At 41.5% G+C, this 27,257-nt stretch overlaps 1 protein-coding gene across 5 annotated transcripts in view; it reads right to left on the bottom strand.

Annotated features, from left to right (window-relative positions):
* PPP2R2C (protein phosphatase 2 regulatory subunit Bgamma) overlaps positions 1 to 27,257 on the bottom strand; it is a 288,156-nt gene that overhangs the window by 209,471 nt on the left and 51,428 nt on the right. Inside the window, exon 1 of one of the 5 annotated variants that reach the window (XM_074951720.1) lies at positions 13,063 to 13,404. The exons of 1 other annotated variant lie outside the window; for it this stretch is intronic. Coding sequence is in view for 1 of the 4 variants with exons in the window: in XM_074951721.1 (XP_074807822.1) it covers positions 13,063 to 13,132 (70 nt within the window). In the remaining 3 variants the exon portion in view is untranslated. Of the gene's footprint in view, positions 1 to 13,062; positions 13,405 to 27,257 lie in introns of those variants that run through there. 3 more of the 5 variants (XM_074951722.1, XM_074951723.1, XM_074951721.1) reach the window with 3 other exon arrangements.

The following is a 27,257-nucleotide window of genomic DNA, read 5'->3' on the forward strand; positions in this document are numbered from 1 at the left end:
TTGACAACGGTATTCTTATCCCTGGAAATCATGCACTCGACAGTGATTAAACAGAAATTGTAAATGCCTAATCCTGGGCTAGAAGACAGAGGTTTCATGCTTGCGCTTTTGAAATTAGATTAGAAAGTTATATTTCTTGCTCTGTTTTTATGGTTTGATTCTGATCAAAATACACAGACCTCAGCAACAGTGAATATTTTTTACTGTCAGCTGCTGCAATTCATATAGCTTCTGGGTAGGATGTGCTCTAGTCATCTTTGCAAGATTCATGATCATGTTTGGCCATATAATTCAAAGAAGGATCAAGTTCTTTGTACATTAATTTTGTTTTCAGGCACTTCAGAAATGTAAGGGAACCTGTAAATGCTTGACCTAAATCCTATCCTCCCAGAGCAACCCCCCCAGGAAAGGGCCATCAGCACTCGGCACATGCAGCTAAGTTCACCCTGCATAATTACTTTAGAAGTGCACTCGGGTGGCCAGGCAGTTTTCGACCAGAACGCCCGGTCGAAAAGGGATCCTGGCAGCTCCAGTCAGCACCGCTGACCGGGCCATTAAAAGTACAGTTGGCGGTGCAGCAGCGCTAAGGCAGGCTCCCTGCCCTGGCTCCGCAAAGCTCCCAGAAGCAGCCAGCATGTCCCCACGGCCCCTAGGCGGAGGGGCAATCAGAGAAGCTCTGCGCTGCTGCCCTCGCCCTCCAGTGCCAGCTCCGCAGCTCCCATTGGCCAGGAACCATGGCCAATGAGAGCTGTGGGGGCCTATGATTAGGAGCCAGACATTCCAGCCGCTTCCGGAGGAAGCCTGTCTTAGCCCTGCTATTCTGCCAACTGAGAGTCGCATGAGGTAAGCGCTGCCCAGCTGGAGCCTGCTCCCCAACCCCCTGCCCCAGGTCGGAACCCCCTCCTGCGCCTTAACTCCTTCCCAGAGCCCGCACCACCACCCTCTGCCCCAGCCCTAAGCCCTCTCCCTCACCCAAACACCCTCCTGGAGCCTGCACCCCCACCCCCGGCTTAGCCCTGAGCCCCCATCACACCCCAAATGCCTCATTTCTGGCCCTACCCCAGAGCCCACACTCCCAGCCAGAGCCCTCACCCCCTCCCGCACCGCAACCCCCTGCCTAGTGAAAGTGAGTGAGGATGGAGGAGAGTGAGCAATAGAGAGAGGGGGATGGAGTGGGAGCAGGGCCTCGGAGAAGGGGTGGGGCAGGGGTGTTCAGTTTTCTGCCATTAGAAAGTTGGTAACCCTAGAGTGGGTAACACATGCAAGGGAAAGGGCACAGCCTAAAAGTCATGCAGAGTCTGAAATATATGGGGAAATCTGGATCCAATCCCTGCAGTTCCCAAGGCATCTACGTGGAGGAGGAGGAGGAAAAAAAAAATCAACCCCACCATGCTGCTTCAAGGTCCCCAATACCCCTGAGAGCCTGGGTCTGAGGACACCTGGCTGCCACAGTCTCTTTCCTACCTCTCTGAAGGAACATTAGCTACCACATGAATTTCCACCCTGAAATCCATCAGGGTTGAGGGAAGTGTGCTATATTAAGTAGATGCTTCACAGGTCCATTTCTACCCCGACCCCACCTCTCAACTCATCTAGCCCTAGCAGTACAGCATGGATGGGCTTCCATAGGCTCCCATGGAAGAAAATGGTACACAGCAGAGACACTGCTCCCCACCTTTTACTACATTTCCTTCCCTGTTCTTCTCCCATTTGCACTGCATCGCACACTGGAGGGCAGCATGTGGCCAGACATCAAAGTGATCTGTTTTTCTATTACATCACAATATACAACAACGTTATAGTCATAAATTCTCTTAAAACTCAAGAAAGGTTTAGTAGAGATCTTTGGAAAATGCCAACTTTTACAATAACCCAAATCCTTTGCTACTCAACAGGGCCTGAGGCAGCGCTTAATTTGTGCCCGAGCTTGCCAAGGCTGAGCCCTAGCACCTCTGGGCTTACTGCATCAGTTTATAAAAGTAAAAAAATTGCTTGACCCCCGGCCCTTCTTTCATTACAAATTGAGCACTGGCCTGAAGTCATGTTGACTGGATCATGGTTTAAAAGCAAAATACTGCACATTAGAGACCAGTTTATAGTCAGAATTATTTCTTTATTTACTTGACATAGTATGCCTTTAAACCCTTCGATTAATGATTAACAACTGAGGGATTTATTAGGCAGAGAGAAAAGCAATCAATTTTTTAAAAAATTAACCCTGATTAACTTTATTTTAAACTAGTACCTACCACAGCACTCAGAATAAACTGTGACTGTCAATAATGCAAATAGCATAATTGTAGGATAGTATTAATCTTGGGATTTGTGTAAATATAGTGTCAGTGTGCACAATCAAACTACTTTTAATGGCTATGTCAAGAAAGCAGCAAAAGCAATGGAAGGAATTGAGACATCAGTTAAGGTCTATTCAGGTTTGAGGTAAATTGAAACTAGAGGATATTAAAAGTAACTGACGTTTCTGTGCTTTGCTTTCTTTAGCATCCATGTTGATAATTAAAAGTCATCCAAATGTAGTACCATATTAGAGACAGATGTTTCTGTCCTTACTGTGGCTACAAATAAATGTGAGTGTGGGAAAGAGAAGGCAGTACAGATTAGGTTGCCAACCTTCTGATTGCAGAAAATTGAACATCCTTGTCCTGCCCCTTCCCTAAGGCCCCATCTCTTCTCCGAGGCCCCAACCACTCCAATCCCACTCCCTCCCTCCCTTGCTCTCGCCCGCCCTCACTCCCTCGCTCATTTTCACTAGGCTCGGGCAGGGGGTTGGATTTCAGGGGGAGGGCTCTGGCTGGGGGTGTGGGCTCTGGGGTGGGGCCAGGGATGAGGGGTTTGGGGTGCAGGAGGGGGTGCTGGCTCTGGGAGGGAGTTTGGGTGCAGGAGGGGGCTCAGGGCTGGGGCAGGGAGTTGGGGTGTGGGCTCTGGGGGGGAAGTTTGAGTGTGGGATGGGGCTCAAGATTGGGGCAGTGGGTTGGGGCGCGGGAGAAGGTGAGGGCTCCAGGTGGCGCTTACCTTAAGCAGCTCCCAGACGCAGCTGGTATCTCCCTCTGGCTCCTAGCCACAAGGGCAGCCAGGGAGGCTCCGTGGCCCATGCTACCCTCACCCACAGGTGCCACCCCCACAGCTCCCATTGGCCACTGTTCCTGGCCAATGGGAGCAGCAGAGCTAGCACTCAGGGTGGGGGCAGCAGGCAGGGCTTAGGGGCCACAGGGACATGTCATAGAATCATAGAAGATTAGAATTGGAAGAGATCTTAGGAGGTCATCTAGTCCAACACCCTGCTCAAAGGAGGACCAACCCCAACTAAATCATCCCAGCCAGGGCTTTGTCAAGCCAGGCCTTAAAAACCTCTAAGGATGAAGATTCCACCACCTTTTTAGGTAACCCATTCCAGTGCTGCACCACCCTCCTAGTGAAATAGTTTTTCCTAATATCCAACCTAGACCTCCCCCACTGCAATTTGAGACCATTGTTCCTTGTTCTGTCATCTGCCACCACTGAGAACAGCCTAGCTCCATCCTCTTTGGAACTGCCCCCCCCCTTTCAGGTAGTTGAAGGCTGCTGTCAAATCCCCCCCACTCTTCTCTTCTGCAGACTAAATAAGCCCAGTTCCCTCAACCTCACCTCATAAGTCATGTGCTCCAGCCCCCTAATCATTTCCGTTGCCCTCCTCTGGATTCCAATTTGTCCACATCCTTTATGTAGTGGGGGGCCCAAAACTGGACCCAATACTCCAGACGTGGCCTCACCAGTGCCAAATAGAGGGGAATAATCACTTCCCTCGATCTGCTGGCAATGCTTCTACTAATCCAGTCCAATATGCCTTTAGCCTTCTTGGCAACAAGGGCACACTGACGACTCATATCCAGCTTCTCATCCACTGTAATCTCCAGGTCCTTTTCTGCAGAACTGCCACATAGCCAATCGGTCCCCAACCTGCAGCAGTGCATGGGATTCTTCCATCCTAAGTGCAGGACTCTGCTGCTTCCGGGAGCCGCACGGAGCTAGGGCAGGCAGGGAGTGTGTACCGCTGACCTGACTTTTAATGGAGCCGTGGTCCCTTTTAGACTGGGTTGTTCCGGTCGAAAACCGGACACCTGGCAACCCTAATACAGATCCAAAACCTCTGTTGTATAAATAATTCACAAAAGCCACTGAACTGCATGACACATGTGTTGTGCTGAAGGATTTCATTAAGGTATCCAGTCCCTGGATGTACATTTTTATTAACTGAATTTGCTGTAGTTAAAGTAGCCAAAAATGGCATCTTATTATTTGCATCTCAGATCCAGAAAATAACCTAGGAAATAGTCTATCAGCAGAAATAACCCCGCCAAACAAAATTCTCTCACTATTTTAACATATACCATAAGGTGGCTTGCCTGCTCTTCACTATGTACAAGAATTACACAACTAACATGGGATAAACACTATAGAGAAAATGTCCACTAATGTAAAGATATTTAGAATCATGGCATTTCCTAAGCACACCCAAATCCCCACCAAGTACAAATTCTGGATCATGGAAAATATTAAACACAGCCAGACGTTACAATGCACTTCAGCCAAAACTATTTTCTTATTTAAAAATAGAAGGCTCTGCAACCAACTCCACTGTAATTTTCAGATTACCCGAGACAGCTGAATCACCTACTGCACTATCAATTCCCTGCCTAAAAACAACTCTGATATCAATCAGTAAATAAGATCTTGGCTTAGAATAAATTCTCTATTCAAATCCTTATTAAAGCGGATGAATTAAGCAGAGGCAGAGAAATCAAGGATCCAGAAACCATTAATGACGCAGTAATGCAATGTAAGCAGTAATGATTTATCATCTTTTTATGACTGCAGTAAAGATACTCAGTTTTTTTTCTACTATAAAATATTCAGTGTTATTTTATCATGTTTCTCATCTTAAATTCATGTAGGGACCATAGCTATTCTACTCTAAATTCACCATTTATGTATATAATACATTAGTGAACTATATTAAGACTTAAGGTCTGTATGGAAAATAAAATATAATGCAAGATATGCCTTCCTTTTCATAATGATGCATGTGCTGAATAAACTGCTCCTGCAGTGAACGATGACAACTGCTCTACGTGCACTATGTTCTTTAGTTTTACATTATTCAGTGCTTTTGAACTGTCAGTTTCAATTAGAAGAAAATCTACAAAGCTTGCATAGATCAATATTTTATATATGCATTTTATACATGCAATGTTGACCTCTTGAACTTCAGAATTCATGACAAATATTGGGGGGGGGGGTTAAATTACTGAAACAAACAAGGGATCTTTTTTTCACTGAGGCACCTGTTGGCAGTTCTGGCAACTGGGAATTTGTGCTCCTCACTTGCATTTTTGTAGGGTTCATAATTGTGGAACTGGTATAACTTGGTCATTCTAGCGTGTCACGTTCATATTGTTCTTTGTGGGACACATTTGGGTGAGAGACTAACGAGTTCATATTCATGTACACAGAAGAACATTTACCACTTCCTAAAAAAATGTGTACAATTGGTCTGACATGGACTATGTAACCCTGTGTCCAATTTAAATGTAAAGAGTCCAATTCTTCAATGTTGTGCACCCTGTGTAGTCAGTTACACCTTTGCAAAATGAAAGTAAAAAGTGTAGCAGCATTCTAATTTAATAGCATTTGAAACCCATGTTTCACAGGTGTGAATGAAAACAGAAGATAGAAAGCACTGAAGAATCACCCGCCCCACACACTCTAGTATTAATATGTAGGGACACTACTTTCTCCAGAAATACAATCCAAGCCCTCAAACATTTCACAACACAGTGAATTTTAAAATGCTCTCTTGTGTATATCAAGTGGCCAGTTGCTAAACTAGTTCTTAGTTAAACAGGCCATCTTTCAAGCAACCAACAGCAAATGCATGCTGAGGGATCTTGCGGATTCTGGTCTAGAGTAAAGGCAATGGAATGGGAGTCAGGAAAATCTAAATTCCAATCCAGAGTCAGGAAATCTAGCCTTGGCTCTGCTGCTAACTCGCCCTGTAGGCTTGGGCAGGCCACTGAACAATGGAGTTGACAACACTTTTCAGTGTCTCCCAGAAATGGTATGAAAATTAGGTTAACAGTTTTTTTGAATATGTAAACTCTACAGTATAAGCAACAAATATTATTACACTGCAATTCACTTTGGGCCAGATCCTGCATCCAATGCCCACATTCCTCAAATCCTATGAATAAGGGTTACAGGACTGAGCCTACCACTTGGATGGAATAAACCCTGTCTACCCAAAATATTTCAGGGCCGTCCAAAATATTCACTTGATTGGAATTCTGGATGAAAGATTGATTGGATCCACTGCACACAGCACCATCTAAGAACATAACCAGAAGTTCTGGGATAAGGCAAGGTTGATCAGGGTTCACCCCTATTCATTTCTGATGTGAGAGAAAACAGAGTACAAGTGATGAATGAGAATTAGTAAGAACATCCAGAGTTATAATACAAAACTTATTTTTTAAAAAAGGTCTATAAACCCTCAATCTTCAGGGCATAAAACAATCCCTAATCATTGATGGTTACAAGGAAACTTTCCCTGTGGACAGGTTATCCTATCCTTTGTATCTTTCTTTGATGAAATTGGTACTAGCCACTCTCAAAGGCAGGATAATGGACAAGATAGACCACAGCTTCTGATTCCAGTACAGCAATTCCTACACTCCTCTGTGTAGTAGAAGGAGAGAGCCTGTAGCACTGGACCTCATGTAAGAGCTGAGGCCTGAACCATAGTCAGCAAAGTCAGTCCATGCTATGACCATAAGTCAGGCCCTGTCATAAAGCAGACTCTTGTTTACAAATTCACTGTCCAGTACATGAACTTGGCAAAAGTAGAGCTAGCGTTGTTAAAACACAGGCACTCCTAAGTAGTAGTAGGTACAGGGTATTCACGTAAACACATTCTACAAGACTAGTACAGGTAATCCCAACATAGACTAATGCCATAAACACAGTCCTGAGAGATGATTCAGGAACACACCAACCCCATGTAAAGACAAGAATAGGAGAACAGAATGATGGATGGAGGTGTTTTGCTCAAACCAGTGGGTATAAGGGACGGTAACTAACCACATCAGGAGCGTAATAACTAACTTGTTTATATCAATGTATACAAGAGATCATAGGAGGGGCACCTTTGTCCAGCCAAGGGGCCAGCAGAAAGTCCCACTGCTGACTGAGCTGAGTCCATTGTCATGGGCATACATGTAGTAGCATACTAGCACCGTGCTTCGTCAGCAATAAACCTGGCCGAGCACCTTCGCCAATGAACCGAGTCTGTGGTCTTTCTGTGTAGTACTATCAAGGTCTGCTGAGCCAGCTATCTGCAGGGCAGGTACAGTGTACAATGAGCACACACACAAGCCAACTGACAATACTCTGCAATACATATATGAGCAGAAGACTCTCTAGGACGCCATCCCTTCATCAAATAAGGAAGTTCTTTTATGTTTGAAGATAGTTATTAATAACAAGCTTACATATAAATTCCTTCCTGGCAGATGAAGATGGATAATTTCCTCCATCTTGGTTTAAACAGGAATAGATACTGATTATTTAAAAGTAAGGGCTAGACAAGACAGACATCCTGTTTTTTGTACGTCATGCTTTGATTTTCTTCCAAAAATATTCATGAAACCATTGCAATGTTTCCAACATATACAACATTTTACATAAAAATGGCATTTTCACACCACACAACGAACATTTGTTTTAAATGGTTATAAATATGGTTCACCACTATATTCTATGCTTCATTATTAATAATTCACATATTTCAGATACAGCATTTAAAGAGGTTAATACATCACTAACATGGCTACCACCTTTTAATAAAATCTAAACAATGGAAACAAATTCTAGAACTGTATTATTTGGTTATATAAATGGGTGCATAGTAAAGGTCAGATTCTCCTCTCAGTTATTTCCATGCAGCTATGCTGACTTTAACTGGACTTGTAGGGCCATAACTAAGGAAAGAGTGCTGCTCCATTTCTGCAAACAATGCAGTACAGCCAACCTTTCCATGTAGACCCTTTCTGCCAGGAACAGGAATGATCTCCAACAGAAACAGTGGAATGTGAAAGTGCCACTGTTGAATTAGGGGCACAGATAAACAAATGTGCAGACCACACACTCCACTGTTAGGTCCTGTTTGCAGAAAGTGACTTTTCTGGTGTTTTCAGAGAAAAAGCTTGAAAATGTGAAAACTGAAAGTTAAACAATACCAGAAGGCAAATTAAAAGAATCCCAAACTTATTTTTTAAAATATCATGGTTTTTAGGCCAATCTCAGGATTTTGGGGGATATGACACATGGATTTAAAACTCTTGGGGTTGGCAATTCCACCAACTTTCTGAAAAGTTTTCTGAGGATCAATTCTCTTGGTAAACTTGGGTCTCGGAGATGTTGTTTCCCCTGAATTCTCTCCCCCACTCTCCCACCATAGAGTTTTGTAGGCATTATGGTGAATTTTTGTTAATTTTCTCTCTGTTTCTGCCAAGTACTAATCTACTGAACACAGGACAGCCAGAAATATAGTGCACATGCTCTAGAGAGCCATCTCATCCCTTGCCCCCAAAATATCCTCTCTGCCAGGAAAACAAAAAAGAGATTGTTTCCCCCCGCCCTCATCTAGGTCCCAATTCAGAAAGGTGCTCTAACTTTATGAATGTGAATTCACCTTACTAGGACTATTAAGCAAACTAACTTTAAGCATGTGAAAAGTCCCAATAAGGCTTATTCTTTTCCTGTTCTCTCTATTCTTCTCTGATCCATTCTAGACAGCACTATACCATATTCAAGTGGTTCTCAACTGGGGATCCGGGGCCCCCTGGGGAGCCGCAAGCAGGTTTCAGGGGGTCCTCCAAGCAGGACCAGCATTAGACTTGCTGGGACTCAGGGCAGACAGCCAAAGCCCCACTGCATGGGGCTAAAGCCTTGGGCCCTGAGCCCTGCCACCCAGGGCTAAAGCCAAAGCCTGAGCAACTTAGCTTTACGGGGGGCCCTGTGGCATGGGGCCCCAGGCAATTTCCCTAATGCCAGCCCTGACTTTTATAAACAGAAAACCAGTTGTTGTGGCACAGGTGGGCCGTGGAGTTTTTAATAGCGTATTCGGGGGTCTCAGAAAGAAAAAGGTTGAGAACTCCTGCCATATTCTCTTCTACTTCTCATTTCTATGGGTCATTTCCTGATAGTTTATTATTACTATTTATTATTTGTATTACAGTTATACTTAGAGGTCCCAGGCATGGTTGAGGTTCCATGTTAAGAACCTTCTCTTCCCCAAAAAGCTTCCAAATGTAATTTATTCTCCTTCCATTCTTCTCTTCTGGTATTTCTCCATTTCTTTACTTGAAAAACAGCATCTTCTGCCTTCCCTGTTTTAGTCTGTGTCACAATAGACCTAATCCTCTATTCTTCACCTCCTTGTTCTGTCCTATGTTAACCTGTCTCTTCTCCTTGTTTCCCTACTCTTTAACAACATTCTATAGCTGTAGAGGTCGTACATGATCTTTACAACATATTTTCCCAGCACTGGAAAACTGTTCTCTGCTTCAGATGACATCCCTATGATTCCCACAGGAGTTTGGATGCAAGAGCAGAAACAGTACTGATAAAATATAACACAGCAGTGAAATTCACCTTTAGATTTTTTTTTAAAACCTATCTCTTGCACATGAAAACTGCAAAATACATTTTTTGTTTCAACTGGACATTTGAGTTTTTCTTTTTTTTTTTAAAACTCACTTAAATGTAAAACATTTTTAGGAGCTAAGATGAGAAAATGGCCCAAATTAATGATTTCGTAATGCCATTAACTTAAGTGGAAATCTGCAAACACAACAGCAGGATCAAGTCCAAACAAGACACAGTTATGCTAAAACCTACTTCCCAGAAGAACCTTCACAAGCCAAACAAGAAGTTTTTAAAATAACCTAAATTCTAAAAATTAAGGTAAATCATAATTAGCCCAGATAACCCCAATGTAAATAAATGAAGTATAAACAATGCTGCTTGGAAGAGCAACCTTGGCATTAAAAGTAGCAAAAGTATATGCTCAAATCCTGCGTGCTTTACTCATGCAAATAGTACTACTGAAAACAACTGGTTCACTGGCATGAGTAGAATGAGCCAGATTTGGCACACAGTTTTCATATAAGGTATGAATTTGGATGTCACTTGGTCATTTAACTTTATATCAGTACTGTTATCCATCCACTGAAGTGGGGGGCTGGAGGGGGAGGGGGGGAGAAGTGAAACAACGCCATAATTAACTTCAGATGTCCTCTTGATTGTTGATTTATTTTCCCTAAGGAAAGGAGAGGGAAAAGTAAATAAAAGGTCAGAAATGCCTTATTTCTGGAAGTGAATTTAGTTTGCTGTATGGGGTGGCAGGCATAGAAGTGAAGATTGAGGGAGTCTCTTACAGCAGTTTTAAATGTCTGAGTACAGGAGAAAATAATTAAGTTACATGTGGACTCAGATATATCAAAACAATGGTAATTTTAAAAAATGTTCTGAATAAAAAGCAAGAATTGTTTATTTTAAATCAACCGGATCAAAAAAACCTCTGCTTTGATCTAGTTTCATGGCAGAGGAAGGTGGGTAACAGGAAATTTGTATTTACACCCTATCAAAGAAAACCCAAGAGTTGTTTTACGCCAAAACAAAATTGTATGCCAAAATATAATCAATGCTAATTCTATTTCTGTGCCTGAATGTTCTGTGTTAATTAATTTATGCATAATACTGAAGTGTGATAGGATAATGTGCGGTGATTGCTGTTCCCCTAGGACTTTTATGAAGGAGAAATGTTATCTTGGGAGGCTATTTCAATGACCAAAATCTTTGAATAAAGAAACAAATACTTCTTAATACCCCAGTATATGTTCTAACAAAAGTTAGATTAGTGAAAGATTAGAATTGCTGGTGGTTCTTTTTATGGGACTTTAAAACTGAAGGTATCCTCAAGAGCATGGTGGATTTCAGAGAAGAAAGGCTTATTCCTTACTTCCTGCTACTGATCAGTGTGGTCTTTTAATGTGTGTTGTGATCTCCGAGGTGTGAAGTTTACAAGATAATGGAGGAGAGAAGAGTTGTATGTCAGTTTTTTCTAATTCAGCCTTTTTCCCTGAGATGTGTTACACTAGATGGAGCTGCTGAAGCAACACTTCCCTAACGCAAGATTTCCTCTGCCACCACTCCTCATGTTCAATCCACCAAATGTATCATCCGGATTTCTGGTCATAAAGACAATATAGCTACAGCTGACATTCCTGTTCGAGGGTTGTTCTGATCTGATTCAGGCAGGTCAGTCCACACGTAAATCATGGAAGAGTATTACTACCTTCTGCTCTGAATATCAACTGAAGCTAAAAAGCGAGCCACAGCCTTATTGTACACAGCAATGCTGACTAAATATGATAATTTGTTTTTAAAAATCCACATATTGCAACACACAAACATATTTTACAAAACGTTATTTACAAAATCCAAAAGGGATTGTTTCCCTAAAGTCACCAAAACTATTAAACATATCAAAATGTACCCTGTCTTCTTGCAGTCTTCATCCCAACAAAGGCCCACAATTGCACCAAACATGCATTAAAGCCTCAACATGTAATTCACTGCAGAAGTCATGCTGTACATCTTTGTAATTCTAGTATACATTTAAGAGAGAAAGTTTTGTCAAATGTTATTTTAACTAATCACAGCTCAAGAGTTTAAAAAAAAAGTAATCATAAAGCACCTTACAAACAACAAAACATGATCCAAAAAAGCAAGGAAGAATTAAAAAAAAAAAAAACATGAACCAAAAAGCAAGAAATACCCTACAGGCAAGATTACCAAATGATTATACTGGCCAATGGTACTGCTTAGAGAGAACAAGCACAGCGTTTTGTTATTTTCTCTTTGAAAATCTGCTTTGTATTTCTAGTGCAGATAAATAATCCTGCTGTGCTCTGCATCCTGAAAAAAAAATGCAAATCACAAATAATCAAGCTATTCTCAGCTGATCACATTTCAGGATGCAACACGACAGCATTAGATGACTGAACACTGATCAAATGACGACACAACCTGGAGATTCAGTCTCAAGTGGTATTGATTGAACATGATGTTAAATATACTCCTATTACACAAGACTGCACTTACAATACTGCTGTTATTTGCTGCAAAACACTGTGAAAACTACACACACAAATACATATTTAGAAGTCCATGATTACAAATAACCATACATTTCCTCTGTTCAAGCAATCTCACGATGGCCTATTTTTACAACCAACTTTTCAGCAGTGAAATATGAAGCTGTGCAGTACCATGACCCAAGCTATGTACCTGGCTGGAAGGTAAGTTGGCTCTCAGTGTAAAATATCTGTCACCTGCAGGTGCATCCTCTTTTATGTAACAAGCTACCAGCCATTGAAAGACTCAAACTGCAGTTCTCTCTTTTCCTCTAATCCTTTGCACGTACATAGAGGCTGGGAGGAAGCCACTAGTATTCCGAAGATGATGTATACATAATTGCTTCTAGATTTATACTGTTCTCAAGGAAACAAACAACACAGCAATTTCTGTGATGTTCTGATACAACTGTCAAAATCAGATGCACATCCTTCAATAAATCACCAATACAGTTAATATTACAGATTATTTTTGAGTTTTGAGCTAACAAGTTTTTTTTTTGTTTTTTTTTTAAACAATCACTTGTCTCTGATCTTTTCCAGTGCATCTACTAGGCATGCAATGCTAGGTACTGCATACTTCACTAGCGCAGATTGATCATAGCGTAACATCCTCTCTAATCCATGTAGTTCAGTATATTGTGCTAGCATGACAGAATACCCTTTGGGTTTCACAAATCCAAACTGATTCTGTAGCATCTACTCCACAGAATTTTTTAAAACACATATCCAAGCATGCAGTGCATTCTTTGCTTGGAAAACACAGACAGTCAAGAGCAGACGAAGAGAATCATGACAACATTTATGTTACCTTCAGTCACATAGTTGTGGTCTCGAAGAAAGCTGTGGTTAATTTTTCGTGTGTCCGTGTCCTCGCCCATTTACAGCAGGATTACTCAGCATGCCTATCCGCAGTGGACTGATAGAATCAGCAGAGGTCGTCACAAGAGCACCATCCATGCTGCCACTGCCTAGCAGAGGCGGAGAACAGACTGGGCTACTGAGCACAGCATAATGAGAGCCAGTGATGCAGCACAGATTTGGGGGATGAATAAATAAATAAGTAATAAATAATAATAATAATAAATAATAATAATAGCAAAAAAGAAAGGGGGACAAAAGCTTCAATAAATTAAGAATGCAAAAAACCCAGGAGGGGGTCTGTGTGAAGAAACTACAGACACTTCTCCTGCAGCGACAGAATAACCCAATTCTTTAGTCACGTACTCCTTAAACAAGCTCCCATGCAGAGTCTGCTCCAAGTGCTTGCTGCTGTGGAATCTTGCCGGATGCTAGGAAAGTGGTAATCAGCGTACTGCAGCAAAGGCTGCCCGGTGAAGCTCTGTGATTGCTGTTGCTGCTACTGCTGTCATATGCCTATGCTGCATCAGAGCAGGCCCCTCCCAGTCAGCTTCTCACTACCCAACCACACAACATCTGCATGTAGTAAAGTGAAAAATGAGACTGCAGGTAATTATTTTAGCTCTTCTGCTGGTGAATGGGCAATGAAAAATTTAAATAGGGGGGAAGGGAACTTCAGGCTGTTTAAATAGGTTTGCATTGACACATATTCCACGCTAGCATGAAGGTACAATTTGGTACTGGTCAATACTATCATAATCAGCAAAAGCAACCATCATTCAGTGTCAGTGTGTATAAACACCAATGAACTGCCAAAAGCTGCCTATGAAAAATTAATTGTTAAAAGATTAGGAAATCTAAGGAAAATACGAGGTGAAATAAACCCAATACAGAGTTTACGTGCCACAGTTCTATACTAAAAGGCAAATTATAATGTATGAAACAATAAAAAGCAAAAAGGAACAGAAAACAATCTCAGGTTTCTTAGCAACTTAATAGTACAGGTAGGGGGAGGTAGATACAGGCAATGCTTGCAGATTACACATATGGAGGGAGTTCCTTAGTGCTTCTGTTCGCACTCACTGTATTTTTCCCTCACCCAGAGAAAGGAATGACGGGAATGAGCCTCTTCAGAAGGAAGAGAAATGTCACTGAAATATCATTCATTTGCAATGTAAAATAAACATCCTTTTGCCAAAGCCTTTTAAACAAGTGCAGTTACAGAGATTCATGTTACTGAACTCTTAAGTGAGTAGACCAGCCGTGTTCCTCAAACTTTTGGGCAATCTTACCAGTTAACCAGACCAAGATCTTAGATGTATTAACTAGTTGCTTGTTTTAAAAGACTAATATTTGAAGCAGTGCTAGCACCACTGTGGGTTGAAATATACAGATCTGATTAAGGGTCCACTACTAGTTTAGAAAGAGGAAGGAGGGAATACCAGTCACAAAAGCCTGAAGTATTATTACGGCAGAAAGACAGTCTTGTGGTTTAGCCATTGGACTTAAAACAAAAGAAATCTGAGTTCAGTTCTCAGAACTGCTACAGGCTTCCTGTGTGACCTTGGGCAAATCATGGTAAGGTCTCTGCATCTCAGCTCTTCTTTTGTAACTAACCGGATAGTTGTTCAGGATAAATTCATTAAGAGTCTTTGAGGGTCTCTGACAACACTGTGATAGGGGCCATATAAGTAAGCAGAAAGATTAGTGCTATATAAGCCACTGTTTAGAATCACTAGGATAGATAATATTAACCATAGGGTTCTAAAGATTTCAGCACTGTGTAAATGAAATGAAGACAGATACTTCACCTTATCATTGATTAAACACAAGTACAGCACAACCTCATGTTATAATCAGCATTGCAGAGCAAACATTGTGCCTTCAAATCTCAGGTAGAAGAACAGTGCTTCAAGTAGATATGGAGATATTTGCTGCTTGTGTTTTAAAGTTACCACCAATGACTGGATAGACTTGTCATCATGCCTCCTATCTTTATAGCACTGCTGCATGCCTGGGTGAAGTGTTGCAGGGCTTCTTCATGTCTAGTGCCCCATGTAGTTGTTCTGGTGCCACAATGGTCTGTCAAGGTGCTCGGCCTACCCCCCCAGCCAAGTCACTGCTCAGTCCATTTCCCCTCCAGGGATAACAGAAAAGTCCAGAAATAGGAAACTCAAAATCTAATGTCTTTCAAGTCCATCACCCGGCCTCTATCAGGCACTTGCCGTTCTTGGCTTCTTTTACTCTTGACATGCATGTTTCTCTTTTTGGCCCGGGGGAAAGATAGGGGAACCCAGGCTCACCCTCCCCTCTGGGTTCCAGCCCAGGGACCCTGTTTAGGCAGCTAAGCACCATTCCTTCAATCCCTCCAGCATTTTCCCGGGGCTGCTCCTACCTTTACCTCGCTCATTGGTATCTCCACAAGATCTACAGACTGCTGCCCCCACCCTGACTTTGCAGTTCCTCACAGCTTCTCCTGGGACCAACTACAGAAGCGTTTTCTAAAAGCCAGTCTCAGCTCTTCCCTATGGCAGCTGGATCATACTGTTAGCAGCTCTCTGCCTGTTGCCTTAAGACAGTCAGTATCTCTCTCCTTCAAACAGCAGTTCCCCTCAGCCCTCTCTCTCTGGGACTGAGGTATCTCAGGCCTCTTGCCTTAGTTTAGTCAGTTGTGGCCAACTCCCTTCCACTGAACACCCTCTCCAATTAGCCTTTCAATCTGGAGGGCTCAGCAAGCCTGCCTTCCCCTGTCAGTATCCAGTTACTGTGAGGTAGGAGGCAGCTTTTATGCCGCTCCCCTTCTCCCAACTCTTTCCCAGTTGGTTTGGTCACAGGAGAGCCTTCCACTGCCTCCTCTGCAAGGTATCAGGCCCTTAAAGGCACAGTCTCCAGACTCCTTCCCTAATCACCATTCATTCACAGGACTCTTAGGTCACTATGTGTGTCTATTAGGACCTTCCAAACCCTTAAAAGGGCCAAGCCATGTGGAGAGGATGGGCTGACCTCTCGATGGCAGACTACCCCATCACAAGACTGTTTTTCCTGTATTTACCACACATACTGACCCTCAAAGAGGCCATTCCAGGAATGCTGTTTCTGCATTTAACACGTCACTTAAAACCACGACATTAACAGAAATACTGACTTCTGACACAGCACATTGAGGCATGACATCACAAATGATGCAGGCCGCACTGCCAACTTGCAAAGACAACAATTCTAATTTAGTCTCCAGACATTCTAGCAATTACCTTGAACTGCAAAAATGCACAGAAATAAAATAGACACCTTTCTGTCTGCCCCAGAAAAGGGTCGTCTTGTAGTTGAAGCACTGGACAGGAACTTAAGTGATCTGAGTCTCCTGCTAGGTTCTCGTACAGTGCCTAGCACATCAGCAAGGATGGAAAGTCCAGCAGTTACGGTTCTAACCCAGGATTTGAGAAATGATTCCCTGCTCGGCCAGACTCCCTGTTTCACCTTGGGCAAGTCACTTGGTTTCTCAGTGACTCAGTTGCCCATCTGTAAAATGGAGATAATAGTACTTTCCTACCCTTTCCCATTAAAGAGAGATCAGATATTACAGTAATGGGGTCTATACAACTATCTAAGATAGAACAATACAAGTAATACAAGTAACAACAAGCAAATTCTAATCCCTCTAATACAGTGGTTCTAAAACTTATTTGATCACGCCCCCCCCTTCTTTGTATCTGTAGTAATTTATACCCTATGCCCCCCCTACACCTACTCACACATACACCCACACACGTACGTACATATAATGATATAAGTGACAGTGGTGCTTCACTTGAATCAGTTTTGGCTTCTTTGTTTTTTCACTTGAGGTGGTGTTTTTTTCTCTTGCCCAAATGAGCCAATTATCTATTGTAATAAGAGTAAAAGCAAAACTGTGACTGTGGTCAATGCTTACAATTAAATGTGTGCACACTGCATGCACCCCACTCCGCCGAATACATTCTGCACCCACCTCCTAGGAGGGCCACCCACCCCCACTTCCAATTTGAGAACCTCTGCTCTAACACTGTCTCCTGCTGTCACTCGAGTCAGGTCACTTCATCTCTCTTCCTTTATTTCTTCATCTATTAAATTATAGTGCTGCTTTCTACCCAACTCCCACAGGTGTGTTGCTAGTTTATTCTTTGCAAGACTTTAAAAATGAGAAGCACAATTACTGTGAAATATATCATCTAATTTCAGTATAAGTTGCAATTTTGATTTTTCTATATTTGTAGGAAACTAGTATATCATAAATATTGATGATATTCTTCATCTATTAAATTATAGTGCTGCTTTCTACCCAACTCCCACAGGTGTGTTGCTAGTTTATTCTTTGCAAGACTTTAAAAATGAGAAGCACAATTACTGTGAAATATATCATCTAATTTCAGTATACGTTGCAATTTTGATTTTTCTATATTTGTAGGAAACTAGTATATCATAAATATTGATGACAATATTAGCTACAGTTCATAGAGTACTGTCAGATCCTATAAATATAACAAAATGGAAATTATACCTAGCATTCCATTAAATTAAGAAAGTAGACTCTGCAACTAATGACATTTGTTTTGTATAAAATACTCCTAATCAATCTGAGGGAGCTGGAATATTTCCCCCACATTAGTTTACCTTCATTGGTGCCAGGATTTCACCTTGTGAACTCATGTCCATCTCATTGCTTTTATGGTGCAATAAGAAATTTTTAAATGGACATTGAAGGTTATACTTCAAATTATTCATACTCCCACAGTTTGTATAACTTAACCCAAGAGGACCCTCTCACCACCATCTTTAGACACTTCCTAATTCTTGCACGTGGAAGTCAATGAAATGTTTGCCATTGACTTTTATGGGGCTAGAACTTTACCCTAGATATATAATATCATACGCTTTCCTGTTTATCCAATTAACCAGAAGCAAACAAATCATTGCTCAAAATAGACACCTGAGGACATAAAGGAAATAAAGGACAAAAGGATTTATATCCACTATGCCCAGGAACATACAGAAAACAAACATGGAAAATACATGTGAATTATAAAGAAAATGCATTACTGAAAACTAGCTATTTATTTTTCACATTTCAAAAATAATTTTAGTCATAACAAATGGATAAAAATTCTTATTAAAAAGCTCACAGACCATTGTCTTCATATCTACCTCTGGTCTTCTGTAACTCAGGTGGTCCTGGCTTCTACAGCTTGAGAGAGAAGAGCAAGTGCTGTTCCATTTAAACCTTTTTCTGCCTGTCCTCTCAGGTGAGAGTTGACTACCACTCTCATCTGGCACCCGTAGGCGGGTTTTAAAATTTCCACATTAGCATATCAGAGCGGGTTTCTGCCTTTGTGCACCAGATGTATTTCAATTAGATTAAAGGTCTTTCCATTCTTTGGGATTTGTGTCTGTAACCTATATTGATAATGGCTCTGGTCCTGAAATAACTTATTTTTCTCCTCACCGCTGGAATTTGAGTGGTGCGCAGGCAACATCCTGAGGCATTATATCTTGGTCAGTTAAAGCTTAACCCATTTTTCACAGTTTTTAGCTACCAGTCTCATAAGGAACAATGGTGTAACATAAAACATCTCAATTTGTCACAGAACTGTACCTTGGTCCTATAAAATAGTATCACACCTATTTTCCTCAAGATTATGAGCCAGATCCTTTTTACCTTACAAACGTGAGTACTCCCATTGACTTCAGAGAGTCCATTCATGTGAGGAAACAGCAGAATTCTGGCCTAAATTTGTAGTCCCTGTCAAATGTGTGATACAACAGAAGTTTGCTGCTAAACAGCTGAACAATTTAAAATGAGACAAAAGCCCACTGATAGTCTGTATTTGAACTGGACATAAAATATTTGACAAACAAACAATTTCTGGTGGGCAGGCATGAATAAAAAAAGGTATGCATATTATTACTATTTGTAGCACCTTGCATGGACTTTTCCAAAAAGCCCTAGTCATGACCAGAACCTCATTGTGCTAGGCACTGTATAAACACAAAACAAAAACGATGGTCCCTTCCCCAAAAAGCTTCCAATCTAAAAAAAGCTACACTAGACAGACAGGTGGGGAACACAAGGAAACAGTGAGACAATATTGGTCAGTATGAAAGGCAGTCATCTCAGCATACCAGCATCCTAATTGTTGTCAAGTTGTTTTGTAGGCAAAGGAGGGTTCTAAGGACGATACTGAGATAGCTTTGTGGATGTTTATGAGGAGCTCTTCCCAAATGTGAGGGACAACATAGGAGAAAACATGAAGTGCTTGTTTGAAAATATAATAAATGGGTGATAGAGGATGGCATCATGGTCCAACTGAGGCAGGAATCAACCATCTTGATAGAGAATGATAGATGACAAGTAGGATGGAGATAGGCTCCTCACAGCCTAGAAGGTGAATGCAGGTAACTTGTGTTTGATGCAATAGATTCATTCACAGATTCCAAGGCAATAAGAAACTAGTGTGACTAGTCTAACATCCTGAATAAACAGACCACAGAACTTCCCCCAAAACAACTGTTGTTTGAACTAGAGCATATCTTTTAGAAAAACATCTAGCCTCGATTTAGATATTGCCAGTGATGGAGAATCCACCACAGTCCTTGGTAAATTGTTCCAGTAGTTAATTACCCTCACTGTTAAAAATATACACCTTATTTCCAGGCTGAATTTGTTTAGCTTCAACTTCCAACCCCTAGATTTTGTTGGATGGAATGGGATCACTGGGGCAAGTGAAGGATACAGAGAAGGGGAACAAAGGAGAAACCTCTGCAACTATGACAGGGCAGGAGGAGGAGAAAGCTGTTGGAAGAGAAGGGAAGGCAAGCTGGGTGGAGGGTCAAGGTCATGTTGTATTTTGTCAATTTTCTCTTGGAACAAATCAGCAAGATCCTGTGCAGAGAGATGGGGGGAGCTTGAGGGGTGAGTCAAACATGCTGCAAAGGCAGCAGGGACTGAGAATATAGGATTCAATTGGGTTGCAGAAGTAAAGTGTTTAGCTAGGAAGAGGAAAGAACTGAAGAAGGGGAGAATGAATTTGTAGTGCAGGAAGTCAGCCTCATCATGGGATTTCTACCAGAGATGCCCAGCAGTGTGAGAGCAAGAATGAAGGAAGCAAAGATTGGGAGAGAGCCAGGCTGAGGGTTCAAGTATGGCCCTGAATATACACAGGCTCTTTCTTGTAGAGATTTTCTAATGTACTATTGTTTACTGAGGGCCATATATTACTACAAAGCCACATACATAGAAGACCCATGGAAGTGAACAGGAGTTTTGTTAGAAACTGATCTCAGGATATGGCTCTGAAAGTCTTAAACTCCAAACATTTGAAATAATGCATCATCTGTTCCCCAAGTTCCATTTCACTAGATGACTCCAAATTTCCCAATCTGATCATCGTTAGAGCAATTAAACTTTGATTTCAGCCAAAGGAAAGAGCATCTGGATCCTAAATAGTCTCTTTGGGCTGACAATCTTTTCACAGACATACAAATCATTTCTTCTTTTTGAACACATTGGTTAAATTTACAAGACATAGGCATAAAGTTCCCTTCAAATTTTCAAAGTTCAATGGGATTTAGCCACACATCTGTTCATCAACATGTTACGAAGAATGAGTTGTGCAAAGCAACTTGTTGAATAAAAATATTTATCTGGAAGCTATGCAAATTATAACAAAAGCAGAACATTTCTAAGTATCTTAATTCGTCAAATATTTATCCATCCCTATAGGATTTTATACTGTGTTCATCACAGTAGCCCTTTACTAATATACTAAACAATTGTAAAATGCATCAGAGTCAATGCACCAGTTTTTCTTCACACCTTGTAACAAAGTAGGGCAAAATATACAATTAGAGCCAGTTACAAAAACACAGTAAAAAATATTTACCCAAATCCTTTTAATTTATACTTATTCCAGATTTAACTAGGATATTTAAGAACAAGATACTCTTTCCCTTTATCCACATCTAGCTTATGTAGTGGGATGTAAATTGCTTACCAGATAACTCCCCCAATTAGGCCAACAGATTTTTATTTTGTCCTGAATTTATTTTATTTATTCAGACTTTTTTTTGTCCTGAATAAATTCAGATAAATTATATTGTACTGTACAGTCACATATTGCCCTATTCAGATCTTCTGGAGTTCAGTGACTGCATCTCTGATTTAAATGGGTAAAGCAGCAGGGGATTATACTGTGAGAAACAGCTACTCTCCAATTTTGCCTCCAGTCTCACTCAACTTTTTGTAGAACAGACTTCTTCAGGGTCTTGCTGTGGAAATCCCTATGCTCATTTTACTCCTATATCTGAATTTATCATAAAGGTAATTGAAGCAAAAGTGATAATAAATGCTTCTCTCTTGTATCACTTATTCTGAAGTCCTCAAGAACTTTGCATTAGATGGTCTGTATCTGGGAGAAGAATTGACCTAATAGTTTTGGTACTATGATGGATGTGTCACAAATGCCTAAAACAGCATTATTATAAATTAAGAACACCACAAAGTATCACATACTTGCAAATGGTTCTTTATTTTCTTGTGGAATTGCCTTTGGTGTGCAGATACTGGTGGTAAAAATTATAGCCATCCTTATAACATACAGTACTGCCATGCCATTTCTCCTTTTTTTTTCTTTAATAGGTTAGCCTTAAAAGAAAAACAATTAATGACTGCTCAAAATGTGTCCAAGTATAAATGACTTGGGGACCATAAAAAAAAAAAGGAGGTCAGCAATAAGTTGACTATGACCCTGAAATGGAGAAAATGATAATTTGTCTGTCAGTATTATTTCTCCATGGTGTTTCTAATTAGCAACTGCAAACTCCAGACTTTGTCATGCTTCATTATACATCCTGCTTTTGCTGCTTCATTCAGTTGGAGTATCAGGAATGTCTAAAACAAAAGACATTGCTGTAGAGCCCAACAAGCTGGGGAAACTTAACAGGTACAGTTGGAAATCCTCACAGAAAAATTAAAGATTTTCTTCTCATGCTATCAACATGGCTTCAACCTGAAAAATGCTATCAACAAATTATTAATCACATTTACATTAATGACAAATAGAAAATCACAATAATCTACACTTAGCCCAGATACTCCAGAGAAAGAAATGGTAACAAAACTAATTCCTCTCAGCCGCTGGGGATTTCAGAAAGCAAACAATTAAACATTATCAAGTAATTTAGACTGTGGAAACAAGTTTTCCTCAGCATCCTCACTATATTTTTTCCCACGAAACATTTCATAAGGATTCTTAGTGCACTACATTGTACTATGGTTGTCTCTTCACCTACCCCTACTGGTCAAAATCCACAGCTAGTGCCAACCCAGCAATCTAGCAGTAGTGGAACACAAGGGATCAGAGTTCAGACTCCAAGCTCATTTTTTTGCTCCCTGGACTAGCAGGAGTACGAAGAGAACATGCTCGGCACCAAAAAAGAGGGCACGCTACATATTCACAAGTAAGCCCCACTGGGCAATTCTCAGAATGGCTTTGGTAGTATCCAGCAGGACCCATATCCACCCTTCACCTGGAGAGATGCAATACAAAGCTTTTGAAGCTGATGGAAAGAAATAAAGGAGAAAAAACGGGTGGAGCCAGTAAAGCATCTAGTGCAAGGAGGCCCTGATCCAAGTTGGGGCCTCTGCATCCTACTGAAATATAAACACATAAATGACAGTGATAATAATTGCAACAATGATAGCCAAAGGTAGATATGAAAAATAAGGAGCCAGGTGCCGAGGCAAAGTCCTGGTAAGACAACTCTCTCTCCCTACCCCTTTCTACTAAGTAAGGGGGAAGAGTCCTGGAGCTCCTCCCAAGCTGCTGTCCCTGGAGCCTGCTCAAAGTTCCATCTTCCATATCAATCTCTAACTAGCTGGTGCAATACTACCCCCTGCCTCCCTCGGGCCACTGGAGGACAGAAGGAATTTTCTCTTTCCCTCAGCCCATGCAGGGGCTCCTGACTATTGGAGGATAGGGACAACTACTGTACCTTTCTCTAAGGTTGCCAGGAATTGCAACAGCTTATTGGGTTAATAAAATGCTTTTTCAAAAATCACATGCTGCTCTACAGGAAAAAGACAATTCACATCAAAAACAGGAGTTATGGAGAGGATGACAGCCTTAACGATGGAGTGTGAGTGTGATATCTGCTCAGGACTGAGCAGAACTGCCCAGAACTGTGAGCTACTGTGTTACCGCTCTGCTTCAGCAGGAGTGAACTTTGCTGCTGCTACTCTGCGTGTCAGGGAACTGACACACCAGCTTGTCAGCCTAGCCAGCAAGCTCTTCAAGACTCTGCCTGTCTAAACCTTGCCTTGCAGGTAGCAATCAGTAAACCCCAATTCCTGAGCTCCCCGGAGACGTCTCTCTGTGGTGTCCAGTCCCTCTCACTAGACACCCACAGAAGTGATTAAGTTTGCTGCCTCCAAAGAGACAGTGTACACCCCACCCTGTTAGGTTAGCTGAGCACTCACCCTCCACTGCTAATACAGAGCACTGAGATTTTTTTTAATACAACAAGAATTTATGAATAAAGAACAGATATTTAAATGATACTAAGCAAGAATCGATGAGACAGGTGTGGTTACAAACAGAACAAAACATGCTATCTAGTGACTATACCTTAATTTTACAAATCTTTGTCTAAGTAGGTTTCTGACTTGCATCAAGTTTCGAGCAGGAAACCAAGCTTCCTCTTGCCTTTCGGACCAAGAGGGTCCAGCTTTCGTAGTATCAAAGGGTGCTATCCTCATGTCCCCAACTGATGAATAATTCAAATGTCTTTTTTGCTCCCCTTCTGTTATTCAAAGTCCATTGTCTTTGCCTCAAGAGCCAGGAAGCCCCGCCAGAATGGTTGTTGAATGGTCTTCTCCCCGACTCGTTTAGCTTGATGGCTTTGTTTACCATGTATAAATGTACTTTCATTGTTCTCTGCCTGTCACCAAGCTGGTCAGATAGGTAAATATATATTCCTTTGTCTAGAGCCGGCTGGTTTTATACTCTGACTCCCCAACACATTTAAGAACATATTTCCAGTACACATCTATAAAACTCACTCATTCATTTTGTATAACCCATACATACATCACACAGTGATTTTCACGACCAACGTCTCACCAGTTTACACATGATATCTTATGTACCTTTCAGATACATATTATGACAATGGTGTGTTGGGGCAATGAGCAGGTCAGGCCTGATGTGAGTTACAGTATGGGGTGCCCTCTGGCAACTGGCATTGAGGGACTCCCAGGGTCATGATTAGCAGCTCCAAGAGTTGGTGAGTCCTTTACCGCCCAGAATGAATCTGGAATAAGGTGGTTTAGTCAGAAATAAGAGCTGTCCCTCTAAAAATAGGGTGGGAGCACCTAAAGTGGGCTTTGGCAGGAGCCTATGAGCAACATGTGCTGCTTTGATGAAAAGAGGAAGGAGGAAGATTCAGCCTGCAAGAAGCTCCCAAGAAAGCTTAGAATTCAAAGAATAAAGTTCTCCTTCAAAGGTAAAGTTTTGTCACTGAAGGTATAATCCACAGAGCTGAATTCACGATTATGGCACATTGATGGGACAAAACGAATAAGCTTGATAAATAATTCATTAGAGGACTTGCTCCAACAGGCTCATCCCTTCCACACGCTCATCCCAAACAATCCCTCTTGTAGACTCCAAACTATCTCCCTAGCATCACCCATCCCATGGCAGACCCTGCCTCCCCTCAATGTCTTGTTCCCTACTGGTTTCCCTGATGCCCTGACCCTTTCCTTCCATCCCACACACACTCTCCCTGTTTCTGAGAAATATGGGGAATACATTCCTGTCTCTTCCCACCACACCCATACGTGCTGCTACTATGACTGCTCTGTAGGCCTCCGAGGGACAAATCAGTGTCCATTTCTCACCATCAAGAAATCTCACACATGAAGCATGGCTGCCAGGTTTTGTGCAGCTCCATGTTAGTTAAAAGACAAATTTCAAGGGGTTATGCAGAGCCATTACTTACTGATACTACCCTCATTGTCAGTACATAGCTGAGATATGGGGATTGATTACTCCAGCTGCTCTGGCAAAAGGTTTTAGTAGTATTTCAGCCCCGTGGGTTGGTCCACACCACTACCTTTTACCTTCATCAACCAAAGCTCTTAATCACCTAGCAATTTTTCTAACAGAAATAAATCCACCAAGGAGGGAAAAGGGAGAAGTCATTATTTGTTCTTGTCCCTCTGAGTGTTCAAAAGGAAATTCCCATTTTGGTCTGCAAATTTAATTCAGCTTCCATTACTTCTGATTCTTCATACTGCCATTCAATGAATATTTCATCAAGCACTTAGGTGCTGCCTCATATACATGGCACATCAGGCCGAATATATCTGCACAGCACTGCCTGACGTATCGGATGCCTCCTCTTTGAGGTGACAACTGAGATGGCATCCCATTTGAATTCCACTTAGAATGTCGGTGCTTCACCACCATGTTCTACTGCAGCTGGCCTCCACTGTGTCACGAAGGCTGAAGTTTAAGCCTTTGAGGGCAACCCTAAGATTGTAAGATGTGAGCATTTTTCAAAAGCAATGTCACCATTATAGTCCTGTTAACCATTTACACAACACCAAAGCTCTACATGGACACTTAAAACTGACTAATCAGTTTAGTAGTAGGTCACCAAGACAGGAAATTCTGTGGCAATTTAGGAGAAGTAGCAGGATGGAGTGTGGTGTGGAAAACGGTTGGCAGGAGGTAGAAGGGCCAACAGAGCCTTAGCAGCTGAATTGTCTATAGCGCTTGCCTCTCAGCTGTGGTATCTCTGGCACGCTACCAGGGACTGTTTCCGGACAAAGACTGGTGGTGCACCAGTCATTCAAAACCCCTGTGAGAGGGCAAGTACAAAAACAACTACCTCCAGTAAAAAGACAAGATCCCTGCCCAAAGTAGCTTGCTACTGAATTTAGGCAGAGAGGAGGCAAATGATTAATGATCACGTGTGATCTTGGGAGAAGACGTGGCTGGAGAGAAGACTGGCTTTAGAAGGCTAGGTGATAGAACAGAATTTTAAGAAAGGATTCAAAGTTTGTTTGGTTAATGGAAACAGGGAGCCTTTTCCACGTATACACATAGTGTGACAAAACTACGAAGTTGTGAGTAGCTGGAGACAGACAAAGTGAATCCTCAGAAGAGGAGACTGAGTGAAGCATAGGTCAGCGGTGGCATGAAGGAGGCAATGAGAACAGAGATGTAGGCAATGGCATAGCTGTGCAGCTCCTTTGAACTCTATATGGAAAGAGAGGGAGAGAGAGAGGGAAAGCCCCTGAAAAGGATTCAGGTCCCTCTTCAGGAAAGCACAAGCTTAAGTACTTTTCTGAATAGGGATGGACTTAAACACAGGTTTAAGTGGTATCCTGAATCAGGGCCTCAGAGAGCAAGGATGTGGGGGAGTGACATGAGCAGAGCACTGGGATAGGAAAGTTATTTTAGCTATAGCATTTTAGAAGGACTAAGCTGGTGAGAAGTGGGGACTTTAGAGTCAAAGGGAAAGGATCAGATTTTGAAGATATACCAGCAGAAGTAAAATGCTTTCTACAAGAATGATCATATCAGAGCAAGCAAGGAAAATAGGGGAAACCCCTTCAAATAATGCAACACCAGCATAGTAAAATATCCAAAACTGCTGGAGAGTTTCTTCGATATTGACAAGATAAACTATATAATAATAGCAAGGTTTTTTTAAATTTAGGAAATTTTAATTTGGAAAATTTAAATTAGCAGATTATTTTAGTGTCCACATTAAAAAGTAATCTCAGACATGTTTTACTAATTTAGAACTCCAGATATTTCAGGGAAATTTCTAGCAAGCACCAGCTCTATTTAGCAAAATCAATAAACAGGATACTATGTTGTTTTCTTTCCATTCCTCTCACAGCCATGCAAAGAAAAACAACTTTAAAGGAAACTAAGGGATCTAACTTTTCTTAGGACTGCAGGGAAATAATTTATTTATCCTCATGGGGACTTTGACAGGACAGCTATCCTAATTCCTTCCCTTACTCAATATATTAAATTAATTCAGATAGGTAAAACTGTAAGTTATTTGTTCTCTGGTACTAATTTATATCACTGA

Source organism: Natator depressus, chromosome 4, assembly GCF_965152275.1.
Source record: "Natator depressus isolate rNatDep1 chromosome 4, rNatDep2.hap1, whole genome shotgun sequence".
Taxonomy (NCBI): domain Eukaryota; kingdom Metazoa; phylum Chordata; order Testudines; family Cheloniidae; genus Natator; species Natator depressus.